Source organism: Podarcis tiliguerta, assembly GCF_965153285.1.
Source record: "Podarcis tiliguerta genome assembly, chromosome: 2".
NCBI classification, from domain to species: Eukaryota; Metazoa; Chordata; class Lepidosauria; order Squamata; family Lacertidae; genus Podarcis; species Podarcis tiliguerta.
This window is the reverse complement of record NC_139535.1, coordinates 117,712,211-117,728,415: the sequence shown is the minus strand read 5'-3', so window position 1 is coordinate 117,728,415 and position 16,205 is coordinate 117,712,211. Positions and strand designations below refer to the sequence as shown.

The 16,205-nt window shown below is 48.1% G+C and overlaps 1 protein-coding gene across 1 annotated transcript in view; it reads right to left on the bottom strand.

Moving 5' to 3' along the window:
- NDUFA4L2 (NDUFA4 mitochondrial complex associated like 2) overlaps positions 1-14,600 on the bottom strand; it is a 35,252-nt gene extending 20,652 nt beyond the window's left edge. The window contains exon 1 of the mRNA XM_083428379.1: positions 14,367-14,600. Within this exon, the coding sequence (XP_083284505.1) occupies positions 14,367-14,468 (102 nt within the window). The 5' untranslated portion in view covers positions 14,469-14,600. The remainder of the gene's footprint in view (positions 1-14,366) is intronic.
- Between the last annotated feature and the right edge of the window lie 1,605 nt (positions 14,601-16,205).

Genomic DNA, 16,205 nt, shown 5'->3' with positions numbered 1-16,205 from the left:
GGAGGAGGGCAAATGTTGTCCCTATTTTCAAAAAGGGGAAAAGAGAGGACCCAAATAATTACCGCCCAGTCAGTCTAACATCAATACCAGGGAAGATTCTGGAGCAGATCATTAAGCAAACAATCTGTGAGCACCTAGAAAGGAATGCTGTGATCACCAATAGTCAGCATGGATTTCTGAAAAATAAGTCATGTCAGACTAACCTGATCTCATTTTTTGACAGAATTACAAGCCTGGTAGATGAAGGGAACGCAGTGGATGTAGTCTACCTTGATTTCAGCAAGGCATTTGACAAGGTGCCCCATGATATTCTTGTAAAGAAGCTGGTAAAATGCGGTCTTGACTATGCTACCACTCAGTGGATTTGTAACTGGCTGACTGACCGGACCCAAAGGGTGCTCATCAATGGTTCCTCTTCATCCTGGAGAAGAGTGACTAGTGGGGTGCCACAGGGTTCTGTCTTGGGCCCGGTCTTATTCAACATCTTTATCAACGACTTGGATGATGGACTCAAGGGCATCCTGATCAAATTTGCAGATGACACCAAACTGGGAGGGGTGGCTAACACCCCAGAAGACAGGATCACACTTCAAAACGACCTTGACAGATTAGAGAACTGGGCCAAAACAAACAAGATGAATTTTAACAGGGAGAAATGTAAAGTATTGCACTTGGGCAAAAAAAATGAGAGGCACAAATACAAGATGGGTGCCACCTGGCTTGAGAGCAGTACATGTGAAAAGGATCTAGGAGTCTTGGTTGACCACAAACTTAACATGAGCCAACAGTGTGACGCGGCAGCTAAAAAAGCCAATGCAATTCTGGGCTGCATCAATAGGAGTATAGCATCTAGATCAAGGGAAGTTATAGTGCCACTGTATTCTGCTCTGGTCAGACCTCACCTGGAGTACTGTGTCCAGTTCTGGGCACCACAGTTCAAGAAGGACACTGACAAACTAGAACGTGTACAGAGGAGGGCAACCAAAATGGTCAAAGGCCTGGAAACAATGCCTTATGAGGATCGGCTAAGGGAGCTGGGCATGTTTAGCCTGGAGAAGAGGAGGTTAAGGGGTGATATGATAGCCATGTTCAAATATATAAAAGGATGTCACATAGAGGAGGGAGAAAGGTTGTTTTCTGCTGCTCCAGAGAAGCGGACACGGAGCAATGGATACAAACTACAAGAAAGAAGATTCCACCTAAACATTAGGAAGAACTTCCTGACAGTAAGAGCTGTCCGACAGTGGAATTTGCTGCCAAGGAGTGTGGTGGAGTCTCCTTCTTTGGAGGTCTTTAAGCAGAGGCTTGACAACCATATGTCAGGAGTGCTCTGATGGTGTTTCCTGCTTGGCAGGGGGTTGGACTCGATGACCCTTGTGGTCTCTTCCAACTCTATGATTCTATGATTCTATGATTCTATGATTCTATGATTCTATGATTCTATGACAACGCTGTTCAAATTCCCGGACGATCCTCCTCAGTGGTTTCATGTAGATGTTAAACAGCATGAGGTATAAGGCTGACCTTTGCGACACCCCACATTGGAGGGTCCACAGGGTGGAGCATCACCTTCTGGAGATGTCCATCCCAAATACTCCCAGCTAAAAGTATTCTCAACTAATCAAGCTGGGCATTATTGGTTGCTGCTGGTGGTTTGGAATGGGGCATAAGGCTCGACACAGATGACTGCTGCTTTTCAGAGTGTTGAAAGTGATATGATAGAGTATGGTTGCTTTTCATGTTGTGTACCCCATCCCAACTTTTGCCTCAGGTAAGCAGGTTTTGCAGATTTGGGTAGCGTCACAAAAGCCTTCAAAACTGGTTTGATCAGAGACTACTGTGGAACATACAGCAAGGGGAACAATCCTATTTCCACTATCTGGTGCACTATTGCTTGCTTTCCAGCCAAACTTGATGTCCAGTGCCGAATACTTTGCCTGCCAATAGTTTGATTCTGAGGCTGTTTTCTACAGCAACACTTCTCTCCAAATCCCTACAACACACGTGCACACCCACATACACAAAATGTTTACGTTTGCTTGCCTCTTGGGCTCCAGCTACCATCCCTATTTAACGAAGCTGCCCTGAACGCCAACAGCTTTTGTATCCAATTCCAAGGTAATTTCCTTCCTAGCCTGCTATATGAATCCCCAGGAGGCTGAAGGTGCAAAGCCTCAATCCGAACAGATACAGCAGCCGCTTGACCTTTCCCAAATTGCACTGGCCCCTCATGCCCAGCTAGATGTTTGGAGCATAATGAACCTCTGTGTCTCCCCCCCTGCCCTCTAGGAAACAAATAGCCAGGAGTTTATAATCCTAACTATTGCCATAGAAGCAAATCAAAACATTGCCTACCCCAGAACACAGAGTGGAATCTGGGAAGTAGAGGGGCAAGGCGTTCACATAAATGTGAGTTTTCTGGTTGATTACGGGCTGTGATCTTTGGCAGGGCTAGGAATCCAGGTACTGAAAACTCTATCTGTTGGGATATATATCCCAAAGATATTTTGTTCTAAGATCTCCCCAATGAATGTCACCTCACATAATTTTCTCTGAGGGTTGATGTAACACAAGGGGCGAGAAAGGGTTGGGAATAAGGATTCATAGGTTTCATTCCCATCGTGGAATATTTTATTCCAGTCCAGAAAGGGCCATGGCTCAGCAGTAGAGTACCTGCTTTGCATGCAGAAGGTCCCAGGTTCAATCCCCAGCACCTCTAGGTAGGACTTGGAAAGATCCTTTCCTGAGGGAGCATTCCTGAGCAGCCACTGCCATGAGCTCGATGGACCAATGGTCTGACTTGGTAAAAGGCAGGGCAGCTTCCTTCCTGGGTTCCTATCCATTCTTAATCTCCCATTGGGAGACTTGTTGGCATCCTTCTGGAATCTGGAATAATTTGGCCACCATGAACCCCACAACTTTGCTTGTGACCAGGCAGTGTCCCATTCATTCCCCCATTTTCTTTTAACATCTCAGCATGCTCAGTCTGAGGCACGGCTACCCTCCCCACCTCACATCCTTTGGCGCATCCAACTTTCAGCAGACGCCAGGTGCGATTCAGGAGGTTAGAGTTGTCGAGAAATAATGATTTTCCTTTTTTCACATTGTGTGCCGGCCCCATGCCAGGTGGACCTGGCAGTGGCTTCTAGCTGAAACACACCGGATAATAAAGAATGACGCCACAGTCCCAGGGACTTCTGGCACCTCTGCAGAGAGTCAGGGATTACAGACGTATTTCACCATCTGCTGCTGGCGTCTTCTGGGTTATTAATTCTGGGGGAACATCTGAGGATGGGCAACTCACTGGGGATAAACGTATGAATTTGGCTGCCACTGGGAAGAAAGCTGCTGTGGCACTATGGCAGTGGGCATGTGAGCCATGCAGAGGATAGAAGAACCTTGCACTGCTGATGTGTTTTCCAAACGGCTTTCCTGTTCTCCAGGATTTCAGAGGATGCAAGTTGTTCCACCTCAACCCACCCCATTCAAAAGCCTTTTGAAGTGTGAGTTCTAGAAAGTATCTCAGAAAATGTTGTGTAAACAAAGCATGAGGGCCGCTTAATATTTAAATTTAGCCATGAAGGCTCTCAGATTGTCCTCTTCTGTGTTTTCTAAAGGCTTAGCAAAGGGTGCTATTTTTTAAGCGATCCAACAAGATAGGAAGCTGGTGGTAGTAGCAGCCACAGTGAGACTGCTCCCTATATTAGTTCAGAGAAAAGGTGAGGAATAGGCTTGTATAACATTATGCATGGCATGGAGAAAGAGGACAGGGAAAGGTTTTTCTGCCTTTCTCAGGACATCAGAACTCGGGGGCATCTAGTGAAGTGGAATGTTGGGATATTCGGGGCAGGCAAAATGAAAGGAAGTCCTTCCCACAATCACATAGTTAAACTAGTGAATTTGCTCACACCTGAGGTGGTGGGGGGCACCAACTTAGATGCCTTAAAAATAGGATTAAACAAACTCCTGGAGGAGGAGCCTACTCATGGCTACTAGCCAGTCAGAGGCAGCGTACGTCTCAATCCCGGAGGGGAGAGTACTGTTGCGTTCAGGTCCTGCTTGCAGGCTTCCCATGGGAATCTGGTTGTCCACTGTGAGAACAGGATGCTGGGCCTGATGGGCCACTGGCCAGATCCAGCAACAATCTACAAATGTTATTATGTGATGCACTAGTCAAATTTTAAAAATAAACTTAAATAGATAGATAGATGATAGATAGATAGATGTCAAGGCCGTGGATAAGCAGGGCTGCTTTACTTCAATGTGAGGTAGGTCTAGGTTTGCCATACATCACAAAAATTCCTGACATGTCCTGGTTTCCGGGTGAAAACATGGCATCGTGGGGGAAATGGCATCAGGAGCAAAATGTCAGGGGAAACACAGATGTATGGCAACGCGATGGAAAACCACTGTATTTGGGGGGACGCGGGTGGTGCTGTGGTCTAAACCACTGAGCTTCTTGGGCTTGCTGATCAGAAGGTTGGTGGTTCGAATCCCCGTGACGGGATGAACTCCCATTGTTCGGTCCCTGCTCCTGCCAACCTAGCAGTTCAAAAGCATGCCAAAAAGTGCAAGTAGATAAATATATACCACTCCAGCAGGAGGTAAACGGCGTTTCCGTGCGCTGCTCTTGTTTGCCAGAAGCGGCTTAGTCATGCTGGCCACACGAGCCAGAACAACTGTCTGTGGACAAACACCGGCTCCCTCGGCCTGTAAAGCAAGATGAGCACCGCAACCCCAGAGTCGTCTGCAACTGGACTTAACTGTCAGGGGTCCTTTACCTTTTTATTTTTACCCCCAAAAGCTCAACAACTTTGCGGGTGTCAGGAATATTACCTCTTGAAAAAAAGCAGCCCTAGGTACATAGGTCTCCTTAAGGAGCTATAGGAAATACCTAGGGAAGATCTTGCTTTCTGTGACAAGCCCTTGTTGCACACTAACGCCACAGGGGCTGGAAGGAGGGAGAGAGCTGGTTCCTAGATCGTCATGCTTCCATGCTATGGCTGTCTCAGGCGAGCCCTGCCCACCTCCCAGAGCCTGCCGCTGGCCCTGGCTGGCTGGTGAGAGGCACATCCCAGCGGAGGTGGCCTGGAGTGAAATCCTACTGTGGACAGGCTGGGGTAGGCTGCCCAATGGATAGAACCTTGCCCTGTGCTGCACTGAACCAGTGGTGTGCTGTCATCAGTAAAGTGGTGCTTAGCCCACTCTCCTGTCTCTGGCTCGTCATTGCTCCCAGACTCCTGCATTCTTGTGAGGATGTGACCTGAGTACTTGTGCAGGTTTCTTCCTGACTCCTTTTTTTGCATGTTTTCAGATGTATGTGTCCCCCCCCCCCGCCCGCCAACTTGATGGAATTACCTAATGCAAATTACGAAAAAGAAAATGAAAGGGAATGAAGAAAGGAAAGGTGGAGAGGTGGGTGGGAAGAGCAAGTACAATTTACTACGGCACTAAGACTTGTGTTTTAGTGACAGAACATCTGCTGTGCGCACAAGAGGCCTCAGGTTCCATCCCTGGGATCTCCAGTTAGGGCTGGAAAAGACTCCCTGGAGAGCCATTGCCAGGCATTGCATACCTGCCAAGTGTCCCATTTTTACACATGAGGTCATGGTGCCATTTTAGGTGCTGTAATCTTGCTTGCTCTGATGCTGCGCTCTTGTCCCCCCCAAGCATTGGGGAGAACTGTGACCTTCTGCAGCAGTCAAAAATGTGTGTTTTGGGGCACTGCATGAGATTACGCCCCCAAAAAGTGCTTTGAAGGGGCAAGAACACCGCACACTACTCATCTGGGAGTGTGTCCTGGGACTCGACTATACAGCAGCAAATAAAACGTTTTAAGTGTGTTGTAAAGTGCAATATATGACACTAGATGGCGACAATGAGCTGTGGCAAATTCAATATATTTTTCAAAACGTTTTTTTAAAAAGCATTTTCACAGCGTTTTTTATATGTGTGTAGATTCCACCCTGGTATCAATCAGAAAAAGTTGGGTGGTATGTCATTGCAGACAGTGCTGAGGATGGTGGATTTATGGTTTGTCTTGTCATAAGGCAACTTCCTGTGTTCTTATTTTGCTGAGAACTCTAGTCTAGAGACATGGTGGTGCCCTCCATTTATTACTGGACTCCCAACAGCCCCCACATTGTCTGGCCTTGTTCTCTTCCCTTGCCCTAGGAGTAGGGGCAGCAAAATGGTGAAAGAAGAGCAAAGGATGCCAGTCGTGGAAAGAGAGTGCAGGACTGTGGCTGCCATCTAGGAATTACTGGATGTGGGACTTTTCCCCTGGCTTTGGGCGTACCGGGGGGGGGGGGGCACCTGCCCCCACAGATCAAGTACAGTGGTACCTCGGGTTAAGTACTTAATTCATTCTGGAGGTCCGTTCTTAACCTGAAACTGTTCTTAACCTGAAGCCCCACTTTAGTTAATGGGACCTCCTGCTGCTGCTGCGTGATTTCTGTTCTCATCCTGAAGCAAAGTTCTTAACCCAAGGTACTATTTCTGGGTTAGCGGACTCTGTAACCTGAAGCGTATGTAGCCCGAGGTACCACTGTAAATCAGTGAAAATAACTGAGGTTTCCCCCCCCCCTAACATTAAGCCTGCCCCCTATCATCAATCCTGGCTATGCCCATGCTCCTGGTCCAGATTTTTCTTCTTCTACATGCGCAAGACAACTATAGGGCCAAGTCTCTGCTACTCTGAGAGAGATAACCTCACAAAATCCCATCACCACTAGGCAACACTGCTACTGCTTCTCATCAGCCTTGCTTTGTGACAACGGCATGTTTCTGCTCTGTTTCTGTACCACCAGCAGAGTTCTGGGGTTGCAAGCCTTTTCCTTCCTTCCTTCCTTCCTTCCTTCCTTCCTTCCTTCCTTCCTTTCTGCTCAGTTGGCGGTAGATGTGGAGTTGGCATTAATCACAGGCTGAGGCAGTTGGGCTCCCTGGGAAGTGCAGCCACACAGCAGCAGGAGAAGCTGTTGCAAGGTGAAAATGCTGATCCACATGGATGGTGCAAAGAACAGCTGATGGTGGATAATGGATGGTGTGTCAGGGCTGCACCAATCCCCCTACTTCTTTCAACCTATCAGAGGCAGGCAGAGCTTGGCGCTCACAGTTAACCCTTTGCACCCTCTCCAACTGCTGCTATTTCCCAGGGACAGTCCCGGTTTTCTAGCATCTGTCTCTGGTAAATCATTGTCTCCTTTTCTCTTCTTTTTGCCTCTGTGGGAAGAATTTGGGAATGCCCTTTTTAAAATGTTGATAGTGGGTGCACATGTGCACTGGAGTTTGCTTGCTTCCCCGCTCCCCCATAATTGCTTACCCAAATAGGAAATCTTGGTGAATACAGTGGTACCTCAGGTTACAGACGCTTCAGGTTACAAACTCCACTAACCCAGAAATAGTACTTTGGGTTAAGAACTTTGCTTCATGATGAGAAGAGAAATCACGCGGCAAGGCCCCATTAGCTAAAGTGGTACCTCAGGTTAAGAACAGTTTCAGGTTAAGAACGGACCTCCAGAATGAATTAAGTTCTTAACCCAAGGTACCACTGTATCTGAGTTCCAACAATGGTGACTTCAGGTGTGTGTGTGTGTGTGTGTGTGTGTAAAAACTGAGGGGACAATTTCAGAAGCAAAATTCTTCCAAAGGCTCCTCTGGACGACCTGTTTGTTCAGCAGCCATCCTGATTTGCTGGCACAAAGCTTTTAAAAACATACGCAGAGGTTAGACTATGCGTTAGCACCCAGTGCTTGTTCCACACAGAGCAGACCATTGAAATGAATAGATAAGATCAATTTAAGGTGGTTTTTTTTCATTTTCAGTGGGTCTTCTCTGAGTAGGATATGACTGTATGTTCAGTCTGTATTGAGCATTTGTTCTGATTTGTTTGCAGGGAGCTTTGACGACAACGAGCATTTGCCCTGCATTCATCCTGATTCCCTTGCAGGGTGTTCATTAGGGTTATAACCAGTAGCAGAGGAAGCTTTGGGGTAGTGCAGAGCCTTGGGGTAAGTGCAGAGCCTGTGGGCGCTCAAGCCACCGCGTCACTAGGAGAGATGCTTGGCTCGGCTGCGCTACAGGCCCCGCGGTGAGTGCATTTTGTCACACCCCTCAGTGGTGACACCTGGGGCGGTCCGCCCCCACTGCACCCCCTTCCTCTGCCCCTGGTTATAACTTTTTGACTTAAAAAATAATACTTCCTGTATCATAAAGGAATGATCTTTTGCTTAAAAACACTAAAAAAGGGACTAATTCTTCTCATTTGTGAAAAATATCACCCTGAAATGAAAAGTTGGAATCATCATATATCTAATGTTACTACTCAATGAAAATGAGTTCAAGAACCTGTCAAAAATATTGAAACCTTACAAAAAAAGCATTATGGGTATGGAGAATCACTGGAAGCCGGAGCCATCCATACTCCAGATACCAAGAAGTAATCAGTGCGCAGAAAACACGATCAAAGTGATGTGGAAACTTTATGGTGCTTGCAGCAGAAACAGAGACAAACTGCAACCTCGACTTATTCTAAGCAATAAGAAGTGATGTACAATGTACAAAACATTGTACAAGTATTAGAAAAATTGCAAGCTTTATTTTTCCTGTATTTTAATACATAATTATCATTATTATGTATAATTACATAATACATTATACTGTTATATACAGTATGCAAAAATCAATTTATTGATTTTGGGGTGACCTTTTTTCAAAAGATTTGGAAATTGCAGTTAATTCCTTTGTTTTTGGCAAAAATTCATCTAACCAAGATACAGGAACATGAGGTTGTAAAAAAAAGTTATAACCCTATTGTTCATACACATTTTCCTATTAATCATTCATTCATCTCACACTTTTCAATGCATTTTGTTGTCATTTCCCTACCTGCAAAAAGTCTATTATTATTATTATTATTATTAGATTTGTTGCACCAAGGTGAAAGAGCCCCTTAATCTGCTTCAATTGCACAAGCCTAAATTTCCCAGTATGGACCTGAAGCTCTCCTGCAAAATAGTGACAGTTTGGAGGTACCCCAAATACCGGCAGTTTGGGTGGGTGGGTGTTATAGTGACAGCATTTCTTTTTTCTTCTATCTCCCCCCATCTTTTATTTTCTTTTAGCACTTCTCAGCAGATGTCATTAGCACTGTTTTGGGACATCTATGTTGTGGGAACTGGTGGGTTCTGAGAGATAAACGCACCTTTCAGGATGCTGCTTTCTGAGAGTGGTTGTGGTCTAGAGGTGTGGGGTGGGGTTGTTCCGAGAGTTAGATTGTCTCTAGGAGGTTGGTTAGATTGTCCCTTTGCCAATGCTTGAATAAAATTCCTCGGATGAGACCAAGTGCAGATCTATAGCAAGCGAAAACCAGTAACCTTTAAGAGAAAATCTGGTTTTAAGTGTTTATGTATCCTTCCCTGTATGGAATGGGAAAGCTGTGCTCCTTTATTCTCCCCTCCTGTGTGTGTGTGTGTGTGTGTGTGTGTATAGCCAGCTCAGGCAAGTCCATTTCCCCCCTCCCCCATTTTTAGCCTGTGAGAGGGGAAATTGTATTTATATCAAGGCCTCATGGGCATATATAATTTATCAGGGTTTATTCATATTTGTAAACAAAATCCCTGTCATGAATTTTTGATGGAAAGCGAGACAATGGCTTTGGGAGACGGGATAAAGGGGGGGGGTGGGTTGGGGTGGGTTGTAGGTTTTCCATTCTGTCACTGAAATTTCTGAAGTGGGGGGAACAGTTAGATCACAACATATGAGGGGAAAGATGGGGGCGGGGAACCACCTTAAGCTGGCTTTCGAATTTGATGGTGGGGGCGAATTGGAACCTGCTGTGTGTTGATTTATTCTTAGAGTGTTGAAAAACCCCTTAGAGACATCCGATATAACAAGGTAAATAACAACACATCAAATCTCCCCTCTTGCCAATTGCGCGCCAGCCGTCCACGGACATCTAGGGTTAGGGAACAAACTACCAAGAATTAAATATGCATAAGCTTGCCTCTATGGGTGGAGGGAGAGAAACGCTCAAAAGTCTGGGCTAGCAAGTAAATAAATAAATATTTTTGGGAGAAAGAGAGAAAGAAAGATGCCGTTGAATCCCATGAAACTATCCACCTGCCCTATACAGTCAAAGCACAATTATGTCGCTTTAAACAGTCATGCCCCCACCCTCAAAAGAATCGGGGGATTGTTATATGGTGGGTAGGGCTGCCATATGTCTGGATTTACCTGGGGGGCGGATTTGTCCTGGATCTCAGGTAAGTCAAATGAAAAAATTGAGGTGTTCAAGCCCAACAACTTTCAGGGGGTCCTGGATTTTACTTTTTGAAATGTGGCAACTCCAATGGTGGGGGGTGGCAGAAAGTCCAGAGTCTAAAATAGGGATAGGGAATCTAAGGGCCCTTCTGACAGGGCCGGCCCACCCATGAGGCTTGCTAGAGAGGTTAAAAGCAACAAAAAAGGCTTCTATGGGTATGTTCGTAGCAAAAGGAAGAACAAAGAAACAGTGGGGTCACTCAGAGGAGAAGATGGTGAAATGCAAACAGGGGACACAGAAAGGGCTGAACTCCTCAATGCCTTCTTTGCCTCAGTCTTCTCCGATAAAGAAAACAATGCCCGACCTGAAGAATTTGGAGGAAATGATTCAGCAGAGGAAACACAGCCCAGAATAACTAAGGAGATAGTACAAGAATACTTGGCTAGTTTAGATGTATTCAAGTCTCCAGGGCCAGATGAACTGCATCCAAGAGTATTAAAAGAACTGGCAGATGTGATCTCAGAACCACTGGCAGTCATCTTTGAGAATTCCTGGAGAACAGGCGAAGTCCCAGCAGACTGGAGGAGGGCAAATGTTGTCCCTATTTTCAAAAAGGGGAAAAGAGAGGACCCAAATAATTACCGCCCAGTCAGTCTAACATCAATACCAGGGAAGATTCTGGAGCAGATCATTAAGCAAACAATCTGTGAGCACCTAGAAAGGAATGCTGTGATCACCAATAGTCAGCATGGATTTCTGAAAAATAAGTCATGTCAGACTAACCTGATCTCATTTTTTGACAGAATTACAAGCCTGGTAGATGAAGGGAACGCAGTGGATGTAGTCTACCTTGATTTCAGCAAGGCATTTGACAAGGTGCCCCATGATATTCTTGTAAAGAAGCTGGTAAAATGCGGTCTTGACTATGCTACCACTCAGTGGATTTGTAACTGGCTGACTGACCGGACCCAAAGGGTGCTCATCAATGGTTCCTCTTCATCCTGGAGAAGAGTGACTAGTGGGGTGCCACAGGGTTCTGTCTTGGGCCCGGTCTTATTCAACATCTTTATCAACGACTTGGATGATGGACTCAAGGGCATCCTGATCAAATTTGCAGATGACACCAAACTAGGAGGGGTGGCTAACACCCCAGAAGACAGGATCACACTTCAAAACGACCTTGACAGATTAGAGAACTGGGCCAAAACAAACAAGATGAATTTTAACAGGGAGAAATGTAAAGTATTGCACTTGGGCAAAAAAAATGAGAGGCACAAATACAAGATGGGTGACACCTGGCTTGAGAGCAGTACATGTGAAAAGGATCTAGGAGTCTTGGTTGACCACAAACTTAACATGAGCCAACAGTGTGACGCGGCAGCTAAAAAAGCCAATGCAATTCTGGGCTGCATCAATAGGAGTATAGCATCTAGATCAAGGGAAGTTATAGTGCCACTGTATTCTGCTCTGGTCAGACCTCACCTGGAGTACTGTGTCCAGTTCTGGGCACCACAGTTCAAGAAGGACACTGACAAACTAGAACGTGTCCAGAGGAGGGCAACCAAAATGGTCAAAGGCCTGGAAACAATGCCCTATGAGGATCGGCTAAGGGAGCTGGGCATGTTTAGCCTGGAGAAGAGGAGGTTAAGGGGTGATATGATAGCCATGTTCAAATATATAAAAGGATGTCACATAGAGGAGGGAGAAAGGTTGTTTTCTGCTGCTCCAGAGAAGCGGACACGGAGCAATGGATCCAAACTACAAGAAAGAAGATTCCACCTAAACATTAGGAAGAACTTCCTGACAGTAAGAGCTGTTCGACAGTGGAATTTGCTGCCAAGGAGTGTGGTGGAGTCTCCTTCTTTGGAGGTCTTTAAGCAGAGGCTTGACAACCATATGTCAGGAGTGCTCTGATGGTGTTTCCTGCTTGGCAGGGGGTTGGACTCGATGACCCTTGTGGTCTCTTCCAACTCTATGATTCTATGATTCTATGATTCTATGAGGCAAGGTGATCCAGATAGGGCAGCAGACAGCGGCATAGCTAGCCACTCGGGTGCCCGGGGCGGTGCGCACGCCCTGCAGCTGGGGGGCAGAGCGAGTCGCCCCTGGTGGCGGGGCAAGCTGCCCATGGGGGTGGGGTGAGCCAAGGCAGGGCACGCTGTGTGGAGCCTCTCCACAGCCACCCCCTCAATTGCAGGGCGGCTGAGGCGGTGGGCAGGCGCAAGCCCAGCGCTGCTCGAAAGAGAGAGGTGTGGCTCAGGCATGTTGCATGCCCCACGGTGTGGTGCCCAGTGCCCCCCGCCTCACCTAGCTATGCCTCTGGATTAGGCAGATTCATGGAGGCAAGGGCTGTCGAAGGCTACTAGCCATAAAGTTGGAGGCAGCAATGCTTCTGGTTTCTGGAAATCACTCAAGGGGAGAGGGCTCCTGCAGCGGCGTAGGAAGGGGCCTGTGGTGGGTGCAGAAGGTATTTATTCAAAAACACATATTTCTGCCATTTTGTCGCCCCCCTCAGTGATGACACCCGAGGCAGCCTGCACCCACCGCACCCTCCTTCCTACGCCACTGGCAGCAGATCCTGCTGTAGATCTTCATTTCCCCCTTGTTCCTGATGTAGATCTTCACTCAAGCCTTATTCCCAGGTGGGGAGGTGGGGGTGCCATTTTGTGGTCCTCCTCAGGTGCCAAAATGTCCTGCACTAGCCCTGCTTTCAGATATTTTGAGGCTACGGTTCTCATCATCCCTGACCGCTGGCTATTCAGGCTTGGGGCTGTTGGGAATTCAGCCCCACTCTGACTATATAGCAGAGGCACCAGCTTCTCAGGATGATTGAACAACAAAAAAAATCTGAACAAAAAAAGGCCCCCACAAAAAAAACCCCATGTTGGGTCTGCAAGTGCTTCAGCCCCTAGGAGCCAGCGCCTATGGTCTACAGCTACCTACCCTAACTGCGTCACTGAGGGTAGGGGCTTGACAGGAATCCGGCTAGCAGAGGAAGCAGGTATATTTTCTCCTGAGTGGGCTTAGAAGGAAGCAGCTATGGATGATATGCTCCTCTTGAATGCAAAGAGTTAGGGTTAGAGTCTTTATAATGTCTTTATAGGGTTAGAGGTTATAGGATAAGGCTCAAACGTGGCTGGGGGTAGAGGGACGCAGGAAGCTGCCATCCATCTACCAAGTCAGACCCTTGTGTCCATCCAGCACATCACTGTTAACACTGAGGGCTCATCCACAGTTACCTTTGCTCTGTGTTTCTAGTTACAGCTCAAGGCTTTCTAGGTCCAGGTCCAAGGGTTCGTTGGTTGGTTGGTTTTTGTTCTGATGCTTTCCCCATGAAAACCTGCTCTTCACCATTGCGGAAAACCCGAATTGCCTTTGGCTCTGATTCAGCGGTAAAGAGCGGGTTTTCCAGGGGAAAGCTGCGGGGCAAAAGAAAAAGAAAAGTGCTCCAACACGGGCGGGAAAGTGCAGATCTTTGCCTAGGAAGTCCAGGCAAAAGGCAAGTGTGGAAGAGCCCTGAAGAGCAGGGATTCTGCAGGTTTCAGGCAAGGCGTCTTCCCTGCCCTGCCTGGAGATGTTGGGGATCGAACCCGAGACCTTGCGCGCAGTCAGTGCTCTCCTGCTGAGCTGCTGCCATTCCCCCTAGGAAGGTAGGAGTGGGAGCCTGACAGAGAAGGGGAGCGTGGAAGAAAGAAGCCTGGAACACCTCGCTCCTTGGGACAGGGGAAATGGAGGTGGCTGGTTCTCACCTTTCATTTTCATTTAAAAACAAGCAAAAGCAGGTTCCTGGGCTTCCCGGGTGTGGGGAAGGCAAATAAGCAAGCAAGCAAGCGGGCTGCTGCAGCTTCTCTCCCCCCCAACCGTACAGACGAAGTGATAAGAGGAAAGCTGCATCTCTTTCTTAGGGGGAAGCTGCACCTGGCGACTTTCTGCCTGCAGCGGAGGGGAAGGCGGCGATGCTCAGCAGGGGGCGGCGAGAGAAGGAAATAAAGGTTTAGGGTTGTGGGTGCTGAGGGTTTGGGGCTACTGTGCAAGTGGGCGGGGGAGTGGGGTTGGGGGTCACTACTCTTAGGCTAAGGGGTCAAGCGGGAAAGAGGTGACTCACTCCTGGATGTCTCTTGAGCTGCCGGGAGAATCTGCCCCTCAGAGGGGCGCCCTTCGCTCCGGGGCCGGGCTGGGCAGTTGCGCTGGCTTCCTCGCCTCCCATCTCCTCGGCTCCGGTGGCTCCACAGCAGCCCAGCGCGTCCCAGCAGCGTCTGCGCCCGCCTCCGGGACCCGCGGGGAGGGCGGCTGGGAGCGAGGGAGGGAGGCGCCGGGACCACTGGAGGGAAGTTGGGGGACCTCAGGCGAAACAAGAGCGGGAGGGAGAGGAAAGTTTCTCTTATTCAGCTGGTGGAGGCGGGGGTCTACTTGTGAGGCCAGAGTGTCTGCACGAGACCCTTAATATCAGGTCCTGGGTTCGAGTCCCCTGTTGGGCAAAAGACTCCTGCATTGCAGTGGTAGACAGTCCTATGATTCATTGGGCTGATCAGTTCCCCAGGGAGAAACTCCCGTGGCGTGGAACTTGGTGAGGGGAGGAAGTGGGGTCACCTGCTGCTTTTCTGCGGGCCAAGAAGCAGTTGAGAGGCGCAAGAGGCGCCCTGAGTGGGCGGCGCGAAAGATGCTCTCGCGGGAGCTGGAGGCAAGTTCTCGTCCTGTGGGGCAGGTAGCTTAGAAGGTAGAACATGAGACTCTCAATCTCAGGGTTGTGGGCCAAAAAGTCCTCCTTGCAGGGGGTTGGACTAGATCACCCTTGTGGTGCCTTCCAATTATATGGTACTTCTAGGGAAACTTGCTTAGACTAGCGAAACCTGGGGAGACTCTTTTGTGGGTGGTTTTGCAAAGAAAGAGGAGACAAAAGTTATTGCTTTTAGGTGTGAGCTGGTGGTGTTTCTCCCCTTCCGTTCACCTTTTTCTCATTCTCGTTTTTCTTTTCTTTTCTTCCCCCTCCCTTCATTAAATCGGGGTGGTGGTGGTGCAGAGGCTGGAGAAAGTGTGTGCAGAGTAGGGACCCACTGTGAGAGAAGTTAAACAAAAACCCCTCACCCATTTTTGCAATGTACTTGGGAGCCCCCAGCTTCTTTGGGCCCCTGCCAGTGTTCCACTTCGCTGGCTGTTAGCACCAAGACTGCCAAATGGCCCGAGGTTTGGGGGAGAATAGCTTGCCACGTACCTCTGCTAAGCACTCCAGGAGCTGAGTACTCCTGAGATACTGGGCCAAGCAACCTTTGGGAACCTCAAATGGCCTTCCTCTGTCAACATTCTGGTTTCACCTCAGATCGTAGAAATCTTTCACCTTTTACTAAAAATGGCCTTCCTCTGTCTCACTAGGCTCTGGGTTCTCCGAGTGCCCAAGGATGCCTCCAGCTGCAAGCCTAGAAAGAGACTGGAGGCTTGGCACTCACATGAATCACCCACTAGGTTCATCCTGGGCCTAAAAGACTTAACATGTGAATTGATCCTAAAGAGGCACAGAGCTGTTTCTGTGCATCTGGAAGATGCTATCACTGTGTGTGGGGCGGCGGGGCGGGGGAGGGGGGGGACGGGACCACAGCCTGTCAAAACCTATCCAAGCTGCCTACATGGTTCTTAAAATGTCATTGTCTTGCAATTAATTTCCTTGTTTGCTTCCCCCTCCTGAAAGGGAAAAAAGACACAGAAAGACAAAGCACTTTCCTGGGAGATGTACGTACAGCTCTCCACCACAGAGCCGAGCTACATGTTACACTGATCACACAGTTTGCATGTAGCTTGGCTCACTGCCTTGTCTGTGCTATGCACAGCCTTCAAGAAATGTACAATTTTTGTGACTGCGTCTTTTCCGCACCCCTTGCAGGGCTGAGCAGGGAATATTTGCCAAGGCCGACAAAATGCACGTCTCTCCACCATATGCCAGCCTGCAATC